The 25,758-nt window shown below is 31.2% G+C and overlaps 1 protein-coding gene and 1 pseudogene across 4 annotated transcripts in view; both read right to left on the reverse strand.

The window, feature by feature from the left end:
• LOC145291238 (ecdysone receptor-like) overlaps positions 1 to 25,758 on the reverse strand; it is a 315,312-nt gene that overhangs the window by 39,392 nt on the left and 250,162 nt on the right. For all 4 annotated transcript variants that reach the window (XM_080136841.1, XM_080136843.1, XM_080136844.1 and 1 more), the window contains one exon: positions 8,244 to 8,377. In XM_080136841.1, coding sequence (XP_079992967.1) covers positions 8,244 to 8,307 — 64 coding nt within the window. In that variant the 5' untranslated portion in view covers positions 8,308 to 8,377. The remainder of the gene's footprint in view (positions 1 to 8,243; positions 8,378 to 25,758) is intronic.
• LOC145291731 (U2 spliceosomal RNA) lies at positions 14,937 to 15,073 on the reverse strand (annotated as a pseudogene).

The raw sequence follows: 25,758 nt of genomic DNA on the forward strand, positions 1-25,758 counted from the left end.
AGTCCCCCAGTCATTATGGACAGCTTATAAAAGTCCTCCAGTCAATATGGACAGCTTATAAAAGTCCTCCAGTCATTATGGACAGTTTACAAAAGTCCTCTTGTCATTATGGACAGCTTATAAAAGTCCTCCAGTCATTATGGACAGCTTATAAAAGTCCTCCAGTCATTATGGACAGCTAATAAAAGTCCTCCAGTCATTATGGACAGTTTACAAAAGTCCTCCAGTCATTATGGACAACTTATAAAAGTCCTCCAGTTATTATGGACAGCTTATAAAAGTCCTCCAGGCATTATGGACAGCTTATAAAAGTTCTCCAGTCATTATGGACAGCTTATAAAAGTCCTCCAGTCATTATGGACAGTTTACAAAAGTCCTCCAGTCATTATGGACAGCTTATAAAAGTCCTCCAGTCATTATGGACAGCTTATAAAAGTCCTCCAGTCATTATGGACAGCTTATAAAAGTCCTCCAGTCATTATGGACAGTTTACAAAAGTCCTCCAGTCATTATGGACAGCTTATAAAAGTCCTCCAGTCATTATGGACAGTTTACAAAAGTCCTCCAGTCATTATGGACAGTTTACAAAAGTCCTCCAGTCATTATGGACAGCTTATAAAAGTCCTCCAGTTATTATGGACAGCTTATAAAAGTCCTCCAGTCATTATGGACAGTTTACAAAAGTCCTCCAGTCATTATGGACAGTGTACAAAAGTCCTCCAGTCATTATGGACAGCTTATAAAAGTCCTCCAGTCATTATGGACAACTTATAAAAGTCCTCCAGGCATTATGGACAGCTTATAAAAGTCCTCCAGTCATTATGGACAGCTTATAAAAGTCCTCCAGTCATTATGGACAGTTTACAAAAGTCCTCCAGTCATTATGGACAGTTTATAAAAGTCCTCCAGTCATTATGGACAGCTTATAAAAGTCCTCCAGTCATTATGGACAGTTTACAAAAGTCCTCCAGTCATTATGGACAGCTTATAAAAGTCCTCCAGTCATTATGGACAGCTTATAAAAGTCCTCCAGTCATTATGGATAGCTTATTAAAGTCCTCCAGTCATTATGGACAGCTTATAAAAGTCCTCCAGTCATTATGGACAGTTTACAAAAGTCCTCCAGTCATTATGGACAGCTTATAAAAGTCCTCCAGTCATTATGGACAGCTTATAAAAGTCCTCCAGTCATTATGGACAGTTTACAAAAGTCCTCCAGTCATTATGGCCAGCTTATAAAAGTCCTCCAGTCATTATGGACAGCTTATAAAAGTCCTCCAGTCATTATGGACAGCTTATAAAAGTCCTCCAGTCATTATGGACAGTTTACAAAAGTCCTCCAGTCATTATGGACAGCTTATAAAAGTCCTCCAGTCATTATGGACAGCTTATAAAAGTCCTCCAGTCATTATGGACAACTTATAAAAGTCCTCCAGGCATTATGGGCAGGGTATGAAAGTCCTCCAGTCATTATAAACATCTTACAAAAGTCCTCTAGTTATTATGGGCAGGGCATGAAAGTCCTTTACTTATTATATCCAGGTTGTAAAGTCCCTCAGTCATTATGGATAGCTTATAAAAAGTCATCCAGTCATTATAGACAACTTATAAAAGTCCTCCAGGCATTATGGGCAGGGTATGAAAGTCCTCCACTTATATACACGTTGTAAAGTTCCTCAGTCATTTTATGCAGGTTATGAAAATCTTTCAGTCATTATGGACAGAAAAATGAAAATCTGCCAGTCTTTATGGCAAGTTTTAAAGTCCACCAGTCATTCTGAGCATAAATATATAAATGCTTTCTGGTTGTTTATAATAGGCTACCTCACTGTCCCCCCAAAATTTGTAATCATAAACAGTGGGGAAGTTTATTAAGTAATTTTCATTTCAGGCTTTTTTAATTATCAAATTACACCAAAGTTGAAATAAAATGAAATTAAAAAAAATAAAAATTCAAATATTTGTTACAGAAATAAATAAAAGAAATTGCATTTTTTGTGTACAGATGAAAAGGAAATAATCTTGTTTGGTCCTTAAGTCAGTATCCAGTATTTCGGTTGAAAATCGATTGATAGTACAATGGAAAATGTTAGTTATTGTTGCTATAAATAATCATAATTTGTAATTGGTTTCAGTTTTATGTCTGCATTGGAGGTGAACACGTAAAAACAGATGGACAGATAATTTCAGCATTCATGAGTTGAAACAGATACATTGAGAGCATTGCCAAGGCTGCTACAAGGAAGGTGAGCTCTCTCTACCATGCTAGAAAGCTACTAACGTCTGAAAGTATCCTATACCTCTATAAGGCCACCATTCGCCCATGTATGGAGTATTGTTGTCACATTTGGATTGGTGCATCTGCTACTAATCTCTCACTCCTGGACAGGGTTCAAATGAAAGTCGCCAACCTGATAGGTCCTGAACTGTCATCTAGGCTTCAGCCTTGCATCCCTCTGCCTGTTCTACAAGTGCTTTAACGGTGAATGTTCCGACGAACTACAAGCCTTTGTACCCCTCCTCAACATAAATACCCCCAACAAACCCGATATGCAGCAAAATCCCACCCCTTCACAGTAGAAATTCCTAGATGTAAGAACGCATTCTACTCCAATAGTTTCTTCCTCAGAACTGCTAGACTTTGGAACTTTCTTCTGGGATTCTGCTTTCCCAACTGTACTGGCATGCAGAAGTTCAAGTGTAATGTGAACAGACATCTTGCTACTCATCTCTCTTCAGAATACCCCTGCAAATTATGTCTCCAATAGTAGCCCCCTACTTCAAAGTGGCACTGTGCATTGTTTGGTGTGAAAATAGAATAATATATATATATATATATATATATATATATATTAGTGCTGAGACTATTAATCGGAATTGGAAAAATGAAGACTTTTCAGTGTACAGATTAGGTATCAGAAAAAATTTGTGCCTATTTTCCGCTTCCAAAAATAATTCCTTTATCTTCCACTGCTGATAGCAATAATAAAATAATAAACATTGATTTTAAACTACCAGTAATACTAAAATCTGTAGATCCCCCCCCCCCCCCCAAGTGTGTTTTTATGTTTGAAAAATATCTGCACATCTAACATGTGTTTTTACAGTAATCGTGGGGGGGGGGGAAAAATAACAATTTTATAATTAAATATTTAGAGATTTATAAAGAATCAGAATCGGTAATTGTATCGGAATCTGGAATTTAGTACGGAATCGGTAATTGTGTCAGAATTGGGAAAAATATAAGAATTGTCCCATCACTAATATATATATATATATATATATATATATATATACAGATGTTATTTGTTTTTGTTTTTGTGATACGTTTTGAATTAATTCAATTATTTACAAAAGCGCATTTTTACCTAAATGCGAGTTGGGAATAATTTTCCCTTTAACCAATTTGGTATCCCCATATATATATATATATATATATATTGCTTTTAAAATATAATCATCCACTGACACGTGTTTCGTCATCTACAACTCATCAGAGTGGTTGAATCTAGCGAGATTTGAAAAAAAAAACAAAACAAAAAAACTAGCGGAACCCGAAAAGCATGTGCTATATATATATATATATATATATATATATATATATATATATATCACATCCTTTTTGAGTTCCGCTAGTTTTTATCCTTCAAGTTGTTTATATTTTCAATTATTTATTCATGGGGCTTAATTTGTTTTTTTTGTAGTGAAAATTGTTTTTTTTTTGGGGGGGGGCTTTGCAAAACATGATTGAGTTTATCAAAGGGAATGAAAAAAAAACAAACAATAACATCAATGTTTAAAATCAGGAAGTCGTTATCTTCAGACAGCCTGATCTAATAGCACCAGGGTTTTTGATGTGGTATGCCCCACCTATGGACAATAATGAACTCTTCCATCCATTATAAAGGCCGGGAAAATATGTCACTCACCAGTTAGCACAGGTTATGTTCGAGTCCTGCACTTGTGTCGGTCAGATTGACGTATTCGTGCAGTCGTGCACACTCTTCATTTGGTGTGCTCGCTTTTCTGTTCAAGATATTTTGTTTCTACTAATTAGCAAGTTGTGTTTGTTTTCAAGACCCTTAATCGACTACAACACTGGCAACGACGAAATTTAAGGATTTCGAACGTTTATTATCCACAACACTGGTAACGACAAAATTTAATGGGACCGCAACAGTATGTTAGAGGAAAATTATTGTTTTTGGTTTTGTAGAACATGATTGAGTTTTGCAAAGGAAAAGGGGAAAAAGCAATAACATCAATGTTTGGGGCATTAAGGTCAGGAAGCCGATATCTTCAGACAGTCTGATTTTTTAGCACCAAGGCTTTGTAGAAGAAAATTGTGTGTGTGTTTTTTACTTTACAAAACATAATTGAGTTTTTCAAAAGAAAAAGGGGCATTAAAGTCAGGAAGCCGATATCTTCAGACGGCTTGATCTAGTAGAACGAAGTGAAACTGAGGTAAGATGTCATTTAGTGCAACAGTCAGCTGGAAGAACGCACTCGGCTAGATTTCTTTAATTTAATCAATTACGGGCAGATTATGAAATCAATAATAACAAAAAATAAATAAAAATAATTTCTTATGAAAAAACGTCTGGCATGATCATAATATTCTGTTTAAGAGGATCTTGCAAGTGGAACAGTGGAAATTAGGTGGACTGTCTAATTGAATCATATTTTTTTTTTTCATTTCCTGGCAAGGCAGGCAATTTTAGCAGCCGCCAGTAAGATTGCAGAGAGTTCGGCAGACAGCTTTAATTGCGGGCAATAAGGACATTGTAATATAGAAGAGAATCAGAGTAATTTTAATTGTATTTAACAGAATAATAAAAAAAAAAAAAACGGGTAAAAAAAAATAAATTTACAACAAAAATAAATGTTATCAAAGGCAAGATAAGTTACTCTTCTACCAACCTAGATAAGTTTATTTATGTTTTAAAACATTTTAAAGCATTTTTATGTATACATATGTGGAGTGGCGGAATCAAACCGAGTGTTCACTTGGTTCGGGTTAATAAAAAAAAATAAATAAATAAATAAAAAAGAATAATAAAAAAAAATGTTTGCCATAAATATCTCACAGCCATCGTTCTGTGCAACCAAGTGGTCCCTTGTTCAACAATATCGCCGACCCCAACATTTTTTCCAAGACTTCTCTTCTGGCTGTGTCGTTATTTCTCACATTGACAAATGTTGAAAATTTCTTAAAAAGGCTACAGATTTATCTTCATGTTCCCATACCTACTTTTATTTCATATATATATATATATATATATATATATATATATATATATATATATATATATATATTTGTATAATATATACAAGAATCTACATTTATATCGGTAGTCGGTACCGACGGTTTCAAGCCCGGTAGTTGAGGACTGCTCTTAATGTCCGCCTCAGGCTCTCTTCAGCCGACTCTCATCTCTACCGACTACCGATATAAATGTAGATTCCTGTATATATTATACAAAAAAAATATACTGCTCTTATTTCGAGAAAGGTTTTTTCCCTAATAATAGAGCACTGTATGGGATTTCTTTTTCTACAAAAAAGTACAAGTATATATATATATATATATATATATATATATATATATATATATATATATATATATATATATATATTACTTTTAAAATACAACCATCCACCGACATGTGTTTCGCCGTCCACGACCCACCAGAGTGGCTGAATCCAGCGAGATTCGAAATCGGCACCTCGTGATAAGAAGCCGAAACCTCTACCACGGTGCTAACCTCGCCGGACTACTAAATGTATCACTTTTACGTAGATGTTTTTATTTGTTTTTGTAAGCGATACTTTCTTGAATGAATTCAAGTATTTATACGAAAGTGCATTTTTACCTAAATGCTTGTTAGGAATAATTTTCCCATTGACCAATCTGGTACCCCCTTTTAATGGGGAGTGGCATATATATTACTTTTAAAATACAACCATCGACATACTTGAATTCATTCAAGAAAGTATCGCTAACAAAAGCAAATAAAAACATCTACGTAAAAGTAATACATTTAGTAGTCCGGCGAGGTTAGCACCGTGGTAGAGGTTTCGGCTTCTTATCACGAGGTGCCGATTTCGAATCTCGCTGGATTCAGCCACTCTGGTGGGTCGTGGACGGCGAAACATGTGTCGGTGGGTGGTTGTATTTTAAAAGTAATATATATGCCGCTCCCCATTAAAAGGGGGTACCAGATTGGTCAATGGGAAAATTATTCCCAGAAAGCATTTAGGTAAAAATGCACTTTCGTATAAATACTTGAGTTCATTCAAGAAAGTATCGCTAACAAATAAATATATATATATATATTATTACTATTATATGCTTATTTTTAATTTCATTCTTTTTATTCTTATTTTTGTACCTATTTTTATTCTTTACATTTCTTCTTATTTTCATTGCCATGTTATATGATATTGTGTAATTTGTTCTGCTATTTTTATTATCCACCACCTTTATGATCTAGTTAAAGTTTCAATATAATGATGCTTATTCTTATCGAATATATTCTTATTTTGTGATAACCTGGATATTCTTTTTTGATATACTGGGGATAATAGCTTTTTTCATACACTTAAGGCGATTATATATATATATATATATATATATATATATATATATATATATATATATATATATATATATATATATATATATAAAATGAATGACAAAAGTCTATATTCCAAAGTTCATGATGACCATCTTACAATTTATTCCTTTAATTCAGTTAACATTTACAATTCTTGAAAGTATCCGTGTATGAATAGTATTTTGAAAATTTCAAAATGACATAATGTAAACGTATTATAAGATATTTACAGCTTCTCTTGCAATTCGGATTAAAAACAAAATTTTTCCGATTCTGATACTGATTCCAATACCCCAAAAAGCTCTTATTTTTCCGATTCCCGATTCCGATTAATCGTCCCAACACTAATAATTTGGCAGACTACTGTCCATTTGGTAATAATCCACTTAAAAAATTGGCAAAAGACGAAAATAAAAAAAAAAATAGAGAGGAGGGGAAAACTTCTTCAGGTTCGTCTAAAACTTTTGAAAAACCTCAATATATATACTTCTTCCACATCTGAGTTGTCATAAACTTCTTGCATACAAACTGGTTATTATCTCTCTCAACCTACCAATAATTCCATTGCATTTCTTGCGTACCGAATGCTTTCTAAGGAACGATACTTTTAGGATTGCAGCTATATGACTCAAAAGACCGTCCTACAGGAGAGTCGTAAACAAAGGTGATGAGCCAGAGTCAGGAGTCAGAGAGTTTTTCAAAAGTGAAAAATTGGAATCAAACTCGCGTTATTTAAAAATAACGGATCCTTTTTCATCTGACTCTTTACTCCAGGCATAGGCAAACAGAAGTTGGCAATTTCTGGAAGAGCCAGAGTCATCTATTTATTTGCCTTCCCATGAGGATAGAGTTCAACATAGTCGATTTTAAACATGGAGACAATTCAGCTCTCCAAAAAGAGTCATGCTGGATTAAGACAACAATAACAACTGTCTCAGTTTAGAAGGATTTCTCAGTACAGAACAGATGAAGTGCAATATTAGAACAACAAATATAATAGCATGCAGAAAACACGTTGCTAGTCTCTTTCTACTATATCGTTATTTCTATGTAAAGATGCTCGACTGAGCTTCAATCTTGTAAAATTTTCACAAAGACTTGTCTTTTTACCACAACTACAATGAACTTTCCTTTCATCCTCAGAGTACTTATCAATCAAACGAATTCCCATGAACAGTTTTTTTCCCCCCAAGCTTCCCACCTGTGGATCACATTACTACAAGAATGTGCCGCTGAGAGCTACAACAAGGTCATCTTCAAATCTAATCACAATAAACATTTAAATCATCTTCATAAGTCATCAAATTTTATTTGTTTCTATCCACTGTTTCAGTTATTGTCCCCGAGTGGCTTTTAGCCTTGATAAGTGGTGACTCATTGGTAAACATATTTGGAACATGTTACCACAAGAATGCTTTCCTAAGGCCTACAACATGGTCATTTTCAAACTCAATCTCAAACATTTAAACAACCATCATATAGTTATCTATTCTCGTTTAACAATTTCAATCCTCTAGTAACATTCATCATCGTTTAACTAGCAATATATTCATCTCAGTAATACAGCTTTTAGCCCTGATAAGAGTTAACTCAATAGTAAATAATGAAAAATGTAAACGAACTTACCTTTTCCCATTTTTAATGATGTGCTCTCCTCTTTGACAATTGGATAAGGACTGCAAAGTTTCATAATTTTACACAATCCATAACTCTGTTTGGTGAAACAGAACACATTTGGCTTCTATGATGTTCTTGGATTTCTAAAAAGAACAAGAATACAAAATTTAAGTGTTATTTACCAAAGAAAAAATTGAAAAATTCCAATCGATATTATTGTTTACTTAGTCTATCCGACCTGATAATTCCTTCAAACAGCAGAAACTTACAGATTCACACCATTTGTTACAAAATGAAAACTTCAAAATGGCATCTATATTTGCTTTATAGTTGATTAGCGGGGGTACCCGGCATTGCCCAAGTGTTTTGAGGTGTGTGTGCTCTTAAATTAAAAAGAAACACGGGGAGGGGTGGGGGTAAAAAACAGTTTTGGTAATTAGGTAGAATCAAACCCGAAGCCCTGGGGCGAAGTTGGAAAATAAAATGTGAAAAAAACATGACACGTTAACCCCTCGGCCAGCAAGAAGGAGTTACTGAAAGAAGTTTGAATTTATTTAATTAAGAGAATTGACAGGTGCCCGCACTAAATGACGTCAAGTGGAAGTCATAGAGATAACATTTTGTGCAAGCGTTACGACGACGATGACGTAAGCAATAGCTATTCAGCACTGAACATTTTCTGCGGGACAGTTTTTAATGAGCTCAATAACCCGGTTTGTTTGTTTTTACCTAACTTTGGGGAAAAACAGCTCCCCCATATATTAGGGGAGTGGCTCGTCTTGAAATGAAAGCAACCATCTGATATACATTGACCAAACGTTACATCACTTTCTAGAGACCACTGGCCGTGGGCCAGGATGAGAATCAAGTTTCGCTTTTTTTTATACTGAAAAACGAAAGCAAACATGCGGCGATCCCAAAATGTTGAATATTTAACGTTTCAAAGTCGGGCAAATTAAATAGACGGGCGACTCCTGTTCATAACTCATAGATATTATGATTTCGACGTGATATAAAAAGTTTTAAAAATGAGTAACGGCCTCAAGAAGCCGCCGGAAAAAATTATTTTACGGACATACACAAAAAGCGAACATACATACATACACACATTTTCGCTTTCATATATATATAGATGACAGTTTTAGTTCTTGTAAAATATTTTTTTTACTAAAATAAGACAAACGTTTGTCATTATCTTTATTTTATTTATTAAACTCAATTCTTTAGTTGTGTTATTTGCCACTACGTGGCTTCTTTTTGGTTGGTTGGTTGTTTTGTTTTACGGCATATCAACCCTTTTCAGGTTATTTAATGCCGAATCTGGTGATTTTGAAGAACGATTTTTTAATATAGTATATTTGTTTTTTAAGTCGTATTCTATTTAACCCATAGTTGGGACCCTAACAGGTGCTACCACTCCGGGTCAGAGTGAACCTGGGAGCAATGGCAATTAAAGGGTGGCTCCACACTCCCTAAGGCCTGCAAGCTGGGGCCTCACCATCAGATATAGTTTAAGGTCATATCCAGGACCGGTGGCTTCTTTTTAATTACACTTTAGAGGTGCATAATTTTATGTATTCCATAATTCTGTCCAGCAAAACAGAACGCATTTGGCTTCTACAAGAACAAGAACAAACAAGTGTTATTTTGGAAGCATTTAAACTGTCGAATAGTAAGTCGTTTTTGGTTTTATATGAATTAACGTTCGTTTCCGGCCTTTTTTCCACCTTCAAGGGCAGAAACGTAAAGTGTAGTATTAGAACAGAGATGTCGTCTCACCACGTTTTGGCCAACTAAGCCTCTGGCCAGCTTTGGGTAGAATTGAAACCGCTATCCTCAGACAATGCTCACCTGGAACCCTAGAGATTCAATGTCTCTATCCATTGCGCTATGGGCCCCGAAAACAACAACTATGGAAGGCAGTAATTACTGAGGATACAGTTAAGAGACTCAGCATTTCTATCCCGTCACAGTCACCCACTTGAAGAAAGCCAGAGGAATAGTCGGCTGAAAGGTCGTGAAACAACAACTAAAAGATGAGGATAATAGTCCAAAAATAAATAAATAAACAACATCAATATTCAGTACATTTTAAGTCAGGAAGCTAATATCTTCAGACAGCCTGATCTGGTAGCACAAATAAAACCTAATTGATTAGATTTATATGGAGGAAACACATTTGATTATAAATAAACCAATATCCTTGAAAATGACTGTAAAACCAAATATCCTTTGTACCAAATTTTGTTGAAGAAACCCACAATTATTTAGTGAAAAAAAAACAAAAAAACAAAACATATTGAAGTGCACAAATTCAAGTGATTTAGCAGTTAGAAATTTCTGTATATCCGAGTTTCAAAAGTAAAACCTATTTTTTAACTCGAAAAGTTGAAGAGCTACAAAGATGGGGATGGTACCATTAAAATAAATGATCTCTTATACCCCAGAATTTATTTTTCTACATAGTCACCACCATTTTCAATGCACTTTTGCCAGAGATTCAATGACACAACTCTGCTTCTGACACACGTCCATGACAACGGTTGTTTTCTTAAAGTCTCACACCGTCAATGGTACTTGTTGCTTACTTACTTAAAACACTTAAGGGATTTTTATCCTGGCCCTCCCCAAAATCAACAGATTAGACCATTCTTGTAATGATCCAGTCCTTATTGATTTTGCGGTGGGATACATCAGTAATAACAAAAGAATAAAACCTCATTGTTTGGATTTATATGGAGGAAACGCATTTGATTATAAATAAACCAATATCCTTGAAAATGACTGTAAAACCAAATATCTTTTGTACCAAATTTTGTTGAAGAAACCCACAATTATTTAGTGAGAAAAATTCTATTTAAGTGCAAAAATTCAAGTGGTTTAGCAGTTAAAAATTTCTGTATATCCGAGAGTCGTTCCAAAAGTAAAATCTCCTATTTTTTTTTTTTTTAATTGAAAAGCTTTGAAGACGGAAGTGGTATCATCAAAGCGAGCAACCTTTTGTACTCCAGAATTTATTTTTCTACATAATCACCACCATTATCAATGCACTTTTGCCAGAGATTTAATCACACAACTCTGCTTCTGACACACGTCCCTGACAACGGTTGTTTTCTAAGATTCTCACACCGTCAATATCTGCAACAGAGCGGGTTTACAAATTTTGTTAAATAAACTCACACTTATTTAGTGAGGAAAAACCTGTTAACGGGCAAATATTTAAGTGGTTCTGCAGTTAGAGATTTCTGTGTATGTATGTATATATATATATATATATATATATATATATATATAAAAGTGAATGTGTCTGTCTGTCTGTGTACATTTCCTTACGCAATAACTCTGTCAATTTTTAGTCTATAGACTCGAAATTTGAAATACCGGGTACTGAGATTTGGGAAAATCGATGTGACGGGTGTCAGCCAGAAATTTGGCTGTTAAGGGGTCAAATTTCAACGATTTGACCTTTAAGAACTCTACCAAACTCCTCCGACAATTTTGGGTCTAGACACTTGAAATTTTAGATATAGGTTCCTTGAACCTGGATCTAACTTAATAAAGTGATTTGAGCCCGAAACTATAAATTTTAAGGGGTCATAATAGGGGTCAAATTAAAAAAAAAAATTTACTCTTTTTTTTTTTTTGCTCAGCATACACCTCCAAACACCCGGGCAACACCGGGCTGAAATGCTAGTATATATATATATATATATATATATATATATATATATATATACTATATATATAGTAAGTTATAAAATATATATGGCGATTATAACTTACTAACTAGCTCTACCTACGTATTGAGCACTTTTAAAGTAAATACTTAAAGTTTACGCATAAATCTATACTTTCGTATATTAATTTTATGTGAGTAAATTAAGTAGTTATATATATATATATATATATATATATATATATATATATATATATAGTATTGGAAGCTTTTTAATCTTTAAAACTATATGAAAAAAAAAAATTAATTATAATCTCCTGTAATCGCTGAATCAATTTGCTTTCATGAATTCACAATAGTCCTAATGCTATTTTAGGGATCATCAGTTAATTACCATGAAACACTGCTTCAGATATTGAAAATATATTTCTCTTGATCCGTTTTGTTTGTTAGTCTGTTCCATTTTTTTTGCTCAGGAACTAGTGAGCCGATGTGGCTGAAATTTTTTATGTACCTTCCTCATGATAAGGTGCAACACATTAAGTATTATGGTATATGTTCGAAACATAGAGATAAATAGGGATTAGTATTTAATACAAAAAATGAGCACAAATTTAACCATATTCAACCGGGAAGGAACAGACAGAATATTATATAGATGTTGATACAAAAAAAATAAAATAAAATAAAAATAAAAATAATAATAATAATAATAATGCCAACAAGAAATCAATGGCAAGCAGCTGTTGCAATAATGCAAATTTATTTGCAAATGTTATCGAAAGAGGTGGAGAGTACTGGAAACCTGGGAGGACTTGTCACTCAGCTTCCAGGGAACACCACAGACTCTTTTCAGGGAAAGATCTCTGAAGACCTGCGTGAAAGCTCCTTGTAAGCCAATAAAAATAATAAAAATGCTAATAATAATAAAAATAAAAATAATAATAAAAATAAAAATAATAATAAAAATAAAATAACAACAATAATAATAATAATAATAATAATAATAATAATAATAATAATAATAATAATAATAATAATTAAACTGAAGTAAAAAGTAAAATTTCTGGATTCTTGTTAATGATATTTAAAATATAAAAACAAAAATGCTCTTAAATTTTTGTTGAAATATTTTTCATCCATTCATATGTGGTCTTCAAAACAGATATTGATCAACCATAGTGTACATTAAGGGACTAATAGTTGTATCAGATTCCAAGAATTAAACTCAGACTACTGATGTCGAATACCAAGGTTACTGGTTTGCCTTATAATGAGTCTAAAGTCCTCATTAGTTAAACAAACGGTTCCCCAAGCAGCTTGAGCACTAAGTTTTAGCACTGTTTTCTGCCAGGGCTCGTTAGCCTTATTAGCGTCATCTAGCTTGGCTGGTAGGTTACATAAGATATCTGGGTTTTGTGTTTAAGTTATTTATTTTTTATTCTCTTGAAATGTTTAAAACAAAACAGAAAAACAAAAACAAGGTCACTCAAAAATTGGGGAAGGGCGGGGGGGGGGGGTCACTGTCCAGGCCGTGAGTGACCTCGTCACTGTACATTTGCTAGTCTATGCTGATCCTTGCTAAAGTTCTCATTCATCATAATACCTCAAGCACACAGGGGCGGCTGCCCAAGTAAAGATTCCCAAATCATATCGTCAGTGTTATATATATATATATATATATATATGAACAAATGATTAATAAAACATGTTAAAAGACATCTTGAAAAAGAGTTAAAAACATATTTAATTTTAAAAAAGGAAGCACAAGATAAGTGGATAGTCCTTAATCCGCGGAGTTTCGAAGAAATACTCTCCTTCTCATCAGAGGGCAGGAATTAGCAAAATGCAGGATCGGATTTTGCATATAAAAGTATTTAATGAAACTACAAGTAAGTCACAGATCTTACTTGGTTAAAAAAAGGGTGAGGTAAGGGGAACAGGAGGCAAAAGAAAAATGATAAAAAGATTTCACATGAATGGATAGTCCGGTGAAGGGTAAAAATCCAAAAATGGTAAAATCCAAAACGGTCGAATTTAAAATTTCAATCCAATGGGTAAATTCCAAATGGTCCAAAATAATCCAAAAGGCAGAGTTCCTTGGAAAAAAGCGCAAATGGAATGAATTCCAAATCATTATTTTTATTTATATATATATATATATATATATATATATATATATATATATATATATAAAGTAAAACTTTAAACATAAAATTCTATAAAAAATCGTTTGTTTTTATTTGATTAGCTTAGGGGTGGCGGTGGGGGTGTTCAATAGTGGAAAGTAGTTAAATCACCCTCCTCAAAAAGAAAGCCCTGTGGAGAAGTTGGCTTGGCCAGTCTCCTGTCAGCTTAACATGAAACAGTACAGGGGGTTGTTCTTAAAGCGAACACGAGAGGATAGGCAGATAATTTTTATGTTCAAAATGGAAGCCAAAAAAATATGAAAATGAAAGTGATAATTAGTGACGGGACGATTCCAATATTTTCCCCTGATTCTGATACAATTACTGATTCCGATTCTAAATTCATGATTCCAATACAATGACTGATTCTGATTCTTTTAAAACTTCTGAATATTTAGTTATAGAGTTGTTCATTTAAATTTTTATTTTCAGATTACTTTAAAAACTCATACTTTCGTGGGCTGAGGGTGATCTATGGATTTTAGTTTCATGGACAGTTTAGAAAAAAAAAAATTGCTAATATCAGCAATGGAAACTTATGTTTTGAACTAACAAGGCCGATAGCCATTAGTCGCGTGCTCTCGTGTAGTGAATGAATGCATGAATGTAGGATTGACATGAAATTCTTAAAGATAAACTAAAATGACCGAAAAATGGGCTGAAATGACTTAAATAAATAAAAAGTAAATGACTTTGTAATGACTTTAATGAACTTAAGGATGAATTGAATGACCTTAAGAATGACTTGAATGCTTAAAAAATAACTGGAATCCTTCAAAAAACAACTTGAATGATCTGGAAAATGACTTGAATGGCTTTGAGACTGACTGGTGGTAAAGTGGGTGATCATTTTACATTAAATTAATACAGAAAAGTGATCCCCCACTTTATATCACAAAGTTACAAACATAAGGACAGCATATAGTAAGAACATATACTACACTTTGATCTTGGCCAAAAGGCCAAGAAAAGAGTATTTATTTGCTCCCCCCACCGAGCAAATTAGGCACAAGGCCGATTTTTAATGTGAGGAGTGAAGGGGAAATTGGGACCAACTCCCCGGGGAGTAGGGGAGCTGGATAGTGACAATTGGTATGAAGGGTTGGTATTTATTTGCTCCCCCCACCGAGCAAATTAGGCACAAGGCCTATTTTTAATGTGAGGAATGAAGGAGAAATGGGGACCACCACCCCGGGGAGTAGGGGAGCTGGATAGTGGCAATTGGTATGAAGGGTTGCCCCTACATTGACCAAGGTCTTATATGTGAGGCTGCCCCCACATATGGTCTTTGCTTGCAGTATCTGCCGGAACAGATACTACATTTTGATCTTCATATTTAATTTATTCCGTCTAAAAAAAAATTATAAAATTTAAAAAAGTAAAATCTCCAACAGACAAAACAAATTTAGACACAAGGCCCTATAAGATCTGGGGAGGGGAGTGTTGCAGGATCTTTGTAACTAAAGTAAAAATTGGAGTCTTTGTCGTTTCAGCGTTTTTTCAAGAAAGGATATATATATATATATATACAACTACACTTTAATCTTGGCCAAAAGGCCAAGAAAAGCTTAAAAAGCTAAGAACAGCATCTATTAATAACAGACCTTTGATCTTAACCAAAAAGGCTAAGCACAAAAGTGTTACAGACAGACCGACCGACGGAGTGACTTATAGAGTCGCTTGCACGCGACTAAAAACAAACAAAAAATATCTAAAAATAAAAGATTTTGACATTGGAAAATAGGTACATATTTTTAGGGCTCGGATACTTTCAAAAGTTCTTATTTTTCCAATTTCTTATCCCAACATTAGTGATAATTAATCTCTCTCTCATATATATATATATATATACTTAGTTATATTTTTTGGAAAAGGGGATTCCATCAGAGTGCTCTATTCTAAGGAAAAATTCCGAAAATAAGAGCGTATTATTTATATTTTTATTTACAGAAAGTTTAGATGAGATAAGTCATCGGTACCATCGGTTTGCAACCTGATAATAGTGGATTATAGAGATTTGAACGAGATCTTGTAATGTATGTATTTAATTCCAATTCCGGTTATACAACAGATGAGTATTGACTGAAGAGAGCTTGATACAGATATCTAAAACGGTTCTGTATTATCAGGTTTGAAACCAACGGTACCGATGACTTATCTCATCTAAACTTTGTGTGTGTGTGTGTGTGTGTGTATATATATATATATATATATATATATATATATATATATAGTTCAAAACATAATTTTCCATTTTCTACAGAAATATATATATATATATATATATATATATATATTTCTGTAGAAATATATTTTTTTATAATATATATCAATCCTTATTTAAGAAGCTCAATGTAATTACAGAGCAATATAGAGAATAAATGACAAAAAGTTATATTCCAAAATTCATGATGCTGACCATCTTATAATTTATTCCTTTAATTCAGTTGACTTATACAATTCTTGACAGTAAAAAAAAAATAATTAAAGTACATAGGGGAGGGGTTTTAAGTATAAGGAAAAACTGAGTTGATATAGTCTAGAATTTTTGGATCTAAACAATATTTATAAATCTTATTAACTAGAATTAAAATTAGAATTAATTTTAACTTAAATATACATTTATTTAATTATAATTAAAATAACGTTATCAAAAGTAAGAAACTCGAAAACATACTTATTAGAGAATTAAGATATATACAATGATAAACAATAACTACACTTAAATTAGGAAAAAGTTCGAAAAGTATTTATAAATACTAGATTGTCGTATTTAGAATTGATTAAAGTTTGTGAAATATGAAAGGAAAAATACTACTTTCAATATAAATAATAATGATGGGGTTGATATTGATAATAATACGAATATATATATATATATATTACTTTCAATATAAATAATAATGATGGGGTTGATATTGATAATAATATGAATATATATATAAATATTACTTTCAATATAAATAATAATGATGGGGTTGATATTGATAATAATATGAATATATATATAAATATTACTTTCAATATAAATAATAATGATGGGGTTGATATTGATAATAATATGAATATATATATAAATATTACTTTCAATATAAATAATAATGGTGGGATTGATATTGATAATAATATGAAAATATATATATATATATATATATATATATATATATATATAAATATTACTTTCAATATAAATAATAATGGTGGGGTTGATATTGATAATATGAATATATATATAAATATTACTTTCAATATAAATAATAACGATGGGATTGATATTGATAATAATATGAATATATATATAAATATTACTTTCAATATAAATAATAATGATGGGATTGATATTGATAATAATATGAATATATATATAAATATTACTTTCAATATAAATAATAACGATGGGATTGATATTGATAATAATATGAATATATATAAATATTACTTTCAATATAAATAATAACGATGGGATTGATATTGATAATAATATGAATATATATATAAATATTACTTTCAATATAAATAATAATGGTGCGATTGATATTGATAATAATATGAATATATATATAAATATTACTTTCAATATAAATAATAATGATGGTGCTGATATTGATAATAATATGAATATATATATAAATATTACTTTCAATATAAATAATAATGATGGGGTTGATATTGATAATAATATGAATATATATATAAATATTACTTTCAATATAAATAATAATGATGGGATTGATATTGATAATAATATGAATATATATATAAATATTACTTTCAATATAAATAATAACGATGGGATTGATATTGATAATAATATGAATATATATATAAATATTACTTTCAATATAAATAATAACGATGGGATTGATATTGATAATAATATGAATATATATATAAATATTACTTTCAATATAAATAATAACGATGGGATTGATATTGATAATAATATGAATATATATATAAATATTACTTTCAATATAAATAATAATGGTGCGATTGATATTGATAATAATATTAATATATATAGATATTACTTTCAATATAAATAATAATGATGGTGCTGATATTGATAATAATATGAATATATATATAAATATTACTTTCAATATAAATAATAATGATGGGGTTGATATTGATAATAATATGAATATATATAAATATTACTTTCAATATGAATAATAATGATGGTGCTGATATTGATAATAATATGAATATATATATAAATATTACTTTCAATATAAATAATAATGATGGGATTGATATTGCTAATAATATGAATATATATATAAATATTATTCAATATAAATAATAATGGTGGGGTTGATATTGATAATAATATGAATATATATATAAATATTACTTTCAATATAAATAATAATAATGGGGTTGATATTGATTATAATATGTATATATATATATATAAATATTACTTTCAATATAAATAATAATGATGGTGCTGATATTGATAATAATATGAATATATATATAAATATTACTTTCAATGTAAATAATAATGATGGGTTGATATTGATAATAATATGAATATATATATATATAAATATTACTTTCAATATAAATAATAATGATGGGATTGATATTGATAATAATATGAATATATATATAAATATTACTTTCAATATAAATAATAATGATGGGGCTGATATTGATAATAATATGAATATATATATAAATAAATAAAAATTAAAATAAATGTAAGTAACTAATTACTTTACAATTCAACAATAGAAGATCTGCGGTATAACTTATGACTTATAACTATAGATTGAAATTGTTTTTAATACTGACATTTAATATTGTAAAGATTAGTGAATTAATAAATCGTTTTAATTTTTTAAAATAAAATTAAGTGAAAGACATTAAAACTATATTAGAATTACTTATTAGTTTGAATATGGATGTCTACGAGTTGGTTGAATAAATAAATATAGATGAAATTAATGTTTCGTTGGATTTGTTCCAAGGGAGGTAAATCTGCCTCACTTTATTAAGTATATTTAATTGTTTAGTACTTGTACAGTTTAGTCAAGATATTAAAAAATGAAAATATCGAAAAAAGGTCATATTTCACGTATCCGTTATGAAACGAAGTTCTCTGAAAAAGAAATTTCACTTAATTTCATCAAGTAGTTTTTTTTTTTTTTTTTTTTTTTACAGCGAAAAAACAATTTGTTATGATGCCGAGCAAAATGGTCGATTTTTAGGAAGAAAAGCTAGAATTTAAGATGGGAAGGGAGTGTCGGCGCTTTAACTGGAGTTATCTCCCCGTGGCATGTTGTACAGCTTCAGCACATTTCACAATGGCTGTCTCAAACACGCTCTCTTTTCCGCTGTAAAAAAACAAACAAACAAAAAAAAACTACTCGATCAAATTAAATGAAATTTTTTTCGAAGGTCTTCAGTCCAAAACGGATACGTACAATATAACCTTTTTTTTCGATATTTTCATTTTTTAATATCTTGACTAAACTGTACAAGTGCCAATTGTTTATAATTACGATATTAAGGAGTTTTCAGATTATATTTAAACTTAACAAAACGTAAATATAGTTTTTTGAATTGTATGATTTTAGAAATTATAATTGTAATGATTAATAAGATTGATTATATTAGGTAACAGAATTATGTATGGTTTTCAATTCAAAATAATTGCTTAGTTACAATAACCGACCGTAATGATCAATCGTTTTTTTTTTTTTTTTTTTTTTTTTTCTTGTTTTTTTAGCTTAGGTTAGTTTCGTATATAAAATCATGTATAATCTTCTATATATACAAAAGCGAAAATGTATGTATGTATGTATGTTTGGATGTCTGCTAAAAACTTTCGACAGACGCGACGAAAATTCACAAACTCGGTATCACATCGAAGCTCCATCCTTTGCTCGAAAAATATCGAAAAATTGGCTAAAAACGTTAACATTTTCACCCGAAATCGACAATTTTCGACAGGGGGGGTAACAAAAACGGTCCTCTCGTGACAATGACCGACTCTACGCATGCGTCAGATGACGTCGTGACTTGATTTACTTTAAATAGTTGAAAAACCGAACAAATTTCATGTACGTCGCATTAGCTCAGTTGCTTAAGGCCTTGGCTCATTATCTAAAAGTTTTGGGTTCGAATTGTGGTGTGAGATGTTTTTTTTTGTTTTTTTTCGATTTTTAAAATTTAAATATTGAACCAGTGTTTCGTTTCTCTGCTTTTTTTTTTTTTTTTTTTTTTTTTTTACTTCGCTTATTCTTAGCAACACCCCAAAACACCCGGGTACCCACCGATTTTTTAAATTTTAATATCGAAATAGGCTTATTGAAGCCATTTTTCACGTGTTCGTTTTTCTGGTTTCATCGTTCGTTTGCTTTACGTTAGTGTTTTTTTTGTTTTTTTTCCCTGCTTGAGTGTTAACGTTGTTTTCTTCTTTTACTTCGCTTATAACAAACAAACCTACGTCGTCGTCGTTGTCGTGGTCGTAACGCTCGACGACTTCCGGCAGCGCACCTGTCAATTTGTTCTTAAATAAATTCAAACACCTTTCACTAACTCATTCTGGCTGGCTGATTTTATTTTCAAACTTTGCCTCAGGGCTTCGGGTTCGACCCCCCCCACCGGGTTCTTTTTTATTTAACACCACACACACCTCCAAACACCCGGGCATCGCCGGGTACCCCCCGCTAGTAGTATATAATTTGTTGATATTATTTTCATAAGTATGTATACAAACATTAGAATTAGTAAATTTACTAATTATTAAATAGAACATTTTGGTAGAAGATTCATAATTAAAATTGTTGGTACGAATAGTTGGGTTTAATGACTTTGATAAAAATTCAATATGGCGTAATGGAAAAATAAAAAGGTATTTACAGTCTCTCTTCCAATTTTCGAATTTTAATCATGTCAAATCACACTTCAATTCCGTTTGACGGATTGATTGTTGCTGTTTCTTCTGATGAGTTAAGGGCATAATAGATTCACTGATTGATATAATAATTAAGTGATTGATTTTGCGCTATGAAACAGATGCTGTCAAGAATTGTATAAGTCAACTGAATTAAAGGAATATATTATAAGATGGTCAACATCATGAATTTTGGAATATAACTTTTTGTCATTTATTCTCTCTCTCTCTCTATATATATATATACTAGCAGGGAGACATGACATTGCCCGGGATTGAATGATGATCAACAAATGTTTCACACTCCCATATTTTTATTGTCATCAAAATCGATGAAATCGCCCATTTATCTATCAAATCAATTGATTGCCTGCTCTAGTTGGGGACCCATTGCGGTTCACCAGAAAGAAGCTTTACATCCCTCCCCGCAGTGACTTAGTCCACAATACACTGCAGTTTCCATTGCACTGTAGAGAACCTACTGTTGATTTTATAAAATCATTTTTTTTTATATATAATCGCTTGAATTGAAGTTTAAAATGCAAAAATCAACTATCATGATTCAACTGTGCTCTAAACGGAAACGTTCATTTTGTACATTCATCTTAGATTATTTTTAATCGGTTTACATGCCACATTGGTAACATTACCAGCTTTGAATGCTACAGTTTCAATTCTAGCTGATGGCACCTAAATATTTTTTTTTTTTTACTTTTGAAATCACAGCTATGTTATAATATATACGAAATCTGGACGGATTAAAATATCATATTTAAGCGACCACCCCTCCCTTCGCTAGAATAAAAATAAAATCTCAAATTGCTCATCCTTATGCTGGGGAAACACATTCGAACATAAATCAAAATCCTTGAAAATGGCCGTATGACACCCATCCTTTAGACCAAATTTTGTTGAGTAATCTCACAGTTATTTAGTGAGGAAATGTTTTTTTTTTTTTTTGGTAATCCTGTTTCAGTGCAAACATCTATATTATGTGGTTTAGCGGTTTGCAATTCCTGTCGAGTGAAGCACCCCATTTTCAGTCAAAGATAATATCTGCCATGAAAATTAATTAATATGGGAGACACAAACTTCTGAAAAGTTATTGATAACAAAATATGTGAAACACATTTTTATTTTTGAAAAAAAAAAAAAAAATCATTAAAATGGTCGTTTATAACTAGTGGATTCGTTTTGAAGAGTTATAGCCGGTTGATGTAGAATGAGTGCTCTATGCCAAGTTGATTATTTAAATATGCTTACATTTGTTCATTGTTTGCATTATATACGTATTTCTATTAATCTCTAACGATTCATTGAACAGATACCATACTACTTACTTTGCTGCACATTATCATAACAGAGGCCTATACAAAATGTCAGCCAAATCGATCCAGTAGTTTCTGAGAAAAATTTCTAGAGGAAATGTAATATTGTGATGACTAATTCTTTATTAATTCCTATTAATCCCTGTTAAATCCTAACTCTGCACGAACGGATAACATAATAATTATTTTGCTCTACCTTACAATAACAAAGGGGCATACAAAATTTCAGCCAGATCGGTCCTCTAGTTTCCGAGAAAACTTCTAGATTAAATATGACATTGTGATAACTAATCCCTATTAATCCATAACTCTGCATCGAATGGATAACATAATACTTGGTTCATAGCGCCTTATGATAAGAAAGATCCATACAAAATTTCAGGCAGATCGGCCCAGTAGTTTCCAAGAAAAAGTAGGTAGACAGACAGACAGATAAATATAATACAGATAATCTTGTTAATTAAATTCCGCACTAAATTCTGGATTCCGATTCTTTATAAATCTCCACATATTTTACGATAAAAATGTTATTTTGTCCCGATTACTGTAAAAATACATCTTAAATGTGCATATATTTTCTCAAATGTAAAAACACACTTGTGAGGGGATGATCTAGAGATCTTAATCTTACTAGAAGTTTAAATCAATAGATATTTATTTTATTATTACTACAAGCAGTATAAGATTTTTGTTTAACTAAAAGCAAATTAAAAAGATAATTTAAGGAATCGGTTTTGGCATTGGAAAATAGTCTCCAATTTTTCCGATTCCGATACTCCCAAAAGCTCCGATTTTTCCGATTCTGATTAATCGTCCGAACAGTAATATATAATACGATTCAATCAACATTTTCTGAACATTTCTTGGTTTTCAAAGATTTTCAATTTTAAAGATAAATATATAATACCGATAATCTTGTCAATTAAATCCTTGCCTGTACACATAAAACGTGTTTAATATTGTAAATATGCATGTAACCTTGAAATATTTTATGATATCAACATGATGAACGTGTAAAGAGGACTAAATTTGAGTTGAATGTTCAGATAGAAGATAGACAGAAGTCCATCGTATCTGTGAGAAAAAAGGTCACTAGGGTTAAAATGGGCAAAAGTTATAGACCGTTGATTTAGATACCATAATACTTAGTTAGCTGCACCTTATCATAACAAAAATCCGTACAAAATTTCAGCTCGACCAGCTCAGTAGTTTCAAAAAAAAAAAAAAAAAAAAAAAAAGAAAAAAGTGAAACCTAAATACTAATCCCTAACTGTGTATGAAAGTATCAAATGGATACCTTAATAATTAGTTCACAACACCTTAGTTAAGGATTAATGGGGATCAGTATTTAAGTTCAACTTTTTCTTGGAAACTACTGGGCCGATCTGGCTGAAATTTTGTATGCTTTGTTATGATAAGGTGCAGAGAACTAAATAGTATGGCATCTGTTAATAAGAATTAGGGTTTGTTGCAAAATGAGCACAAATTTAACCACATTCAGACATCCATTTGGCATACAGCACTAATTCTAAGTTAACGGGTTATAAATTTTGCTCGCTTTTTAACAGACTAAAATGTCTATGATTTATTTCTCCTTCATAATGCAAGCACCATTTTTCTTTTTATAACCGGTTTATGTTGAAAAAAAATTGTCCTTTTCAAATTTATTGATAATTTGAAAAAAAAAAAAAAAAAAAAAAAAAAAAAAAACATTTTTCTGACAACGTATAACTGGATCCTTTCTCCAGTCTATTCACAACTTCGTACAGAACTCGTGACTCTTTTGTCTCCCAATTTTTCGTCTGCTAAAATTTTAATCACGTAATTACGGTGTAGCGTCAATAAAATAAACCATTCATTCAAGTGTCGCTTGTTATGGATTTAGCTGAATACGATATTAAAAATCAGTTTATTGACACTTATGCACTTATGTTACCGGGATGGCGGGTGTTTTGTAACTATTTTGTACTTTCACCTAACAAATTAATAAACAAAAAAGATATCGTAAAACTTGAATTTATTTTTGGAGGGCGGGGATTGACTTAGCGAGATAAAGGACCGTTTAAATAAATTCATAATGATTTAAATTTGTAATTATAAAAAAACAAAAAAAAATGTTCAGTTGCGTGCACTTATGTTATGTTTCTAAAAATAAATCTACTTGATCAATTTATATGATTTTTAGAATATGATATTTTGTGTACAATTTGCATTACTCTTCCCATCTTGAGCAGTATTCCCACATTTTGGCCGCTGTAATTTCCAACCTCTTCAAGTGCATCTTTACATGCTTTTATTTAAACAGACGAACTGGCGGGTGTATTGTAAGTTGTAACTATTCTGTACTTTATCCCTAACAATTTAATAAACAAAAGGATATTGAAAAACTTGAATTTAACTTGAAAACAATATCTAAAAAATAGCACAGTAGCACAAGTACAACTTTATTTTATATATTTCCTTTCCGAAGGACCGTTTGAATAAACTGATTTAAATTTAAAGTGTTGTGTAATTATTTCTTCTAAAATAATAACTTGTATTATCAAATAATAAAACAAATATTTTATTTTAAAAAATTAATTTAGTTTGTTTTGTGTTCACGAAACAACAAAAGGCACTTCTGTAGTATGCGGACGGCGGTTATCTTTTCTTCGTGCGTTTCACTAAACTGTCGCCAGGTGGCGCTTTTCTTCTCAATTAAAAAGCATTTAAATTATTAATTTGTTGTTGACCCTTCAAAGTTACTTAAATTAAAAAAAAAAAATTTTCATTTAAATTATTTATTTGTTCGAAAAAAAAAAAAAAGAAAAAAAAAGCTATTTTATTTTATAAAAATCCAATGTTGCTTTCATTACAAAATATTTTATCAAAATTATTTTTTTTTACGAAGACTTAAATAAATGTTTTTATAGTGCTAATGCAGAGAGTGATCTGCGCTATTTTTTTAAATCGTATTTTCACGTTTAATTAAAGTTTTATGATATGTGTCTTTATTCAATTGTAAGGTTAAAGTACAGAATAGGTACAAAACACCCTCCCCCTCCCCATGTTAAGAATGGCTTTTTAAATAATAACGTTATTATTTCAGCACGGATCACTCTCTGCATAAGTACGGTTTTTACAGTCATATATTGATACATTTTTATACAATAAATGTTTTGGTTTTCAAATTTTTTTCTGTTTGGAAAAAAAATATTTTTTACTTATTTGCCGCGTTCTTTGACCAAGAAGAAATTGGAGTTATCGCCCCCTAACAATAGCCGCCGTCTGCATACTGCAGAAGTGCCCCCCATGACTTTTAAACAAACAAAAAATTCTTATATTATCAAATAATACAAGAAGTGTTTTCGATGCCTATGTATTTTTGGCAGCGCGCTATTTTTAAAGTTAAATTCAAGTTTCACGATATCTTTTTTTTTTT

The sequence above is a fragment of the Euprymna scolopes genome, chromosome 12, assembly GCF_053919585.1.
Source record: "Euprymna scolopes isolate OS-2025 chromosome 12, ASM5391958v1, whole genome shotgun sequence".
NCBI classification, from domain to species: domain Eukaryota; kingdom Metazoa; phylum Mollusca; class Cephalopoda; order Sepiida; family Sepiolidae; genus Euprymna; species Euprymna scolopes.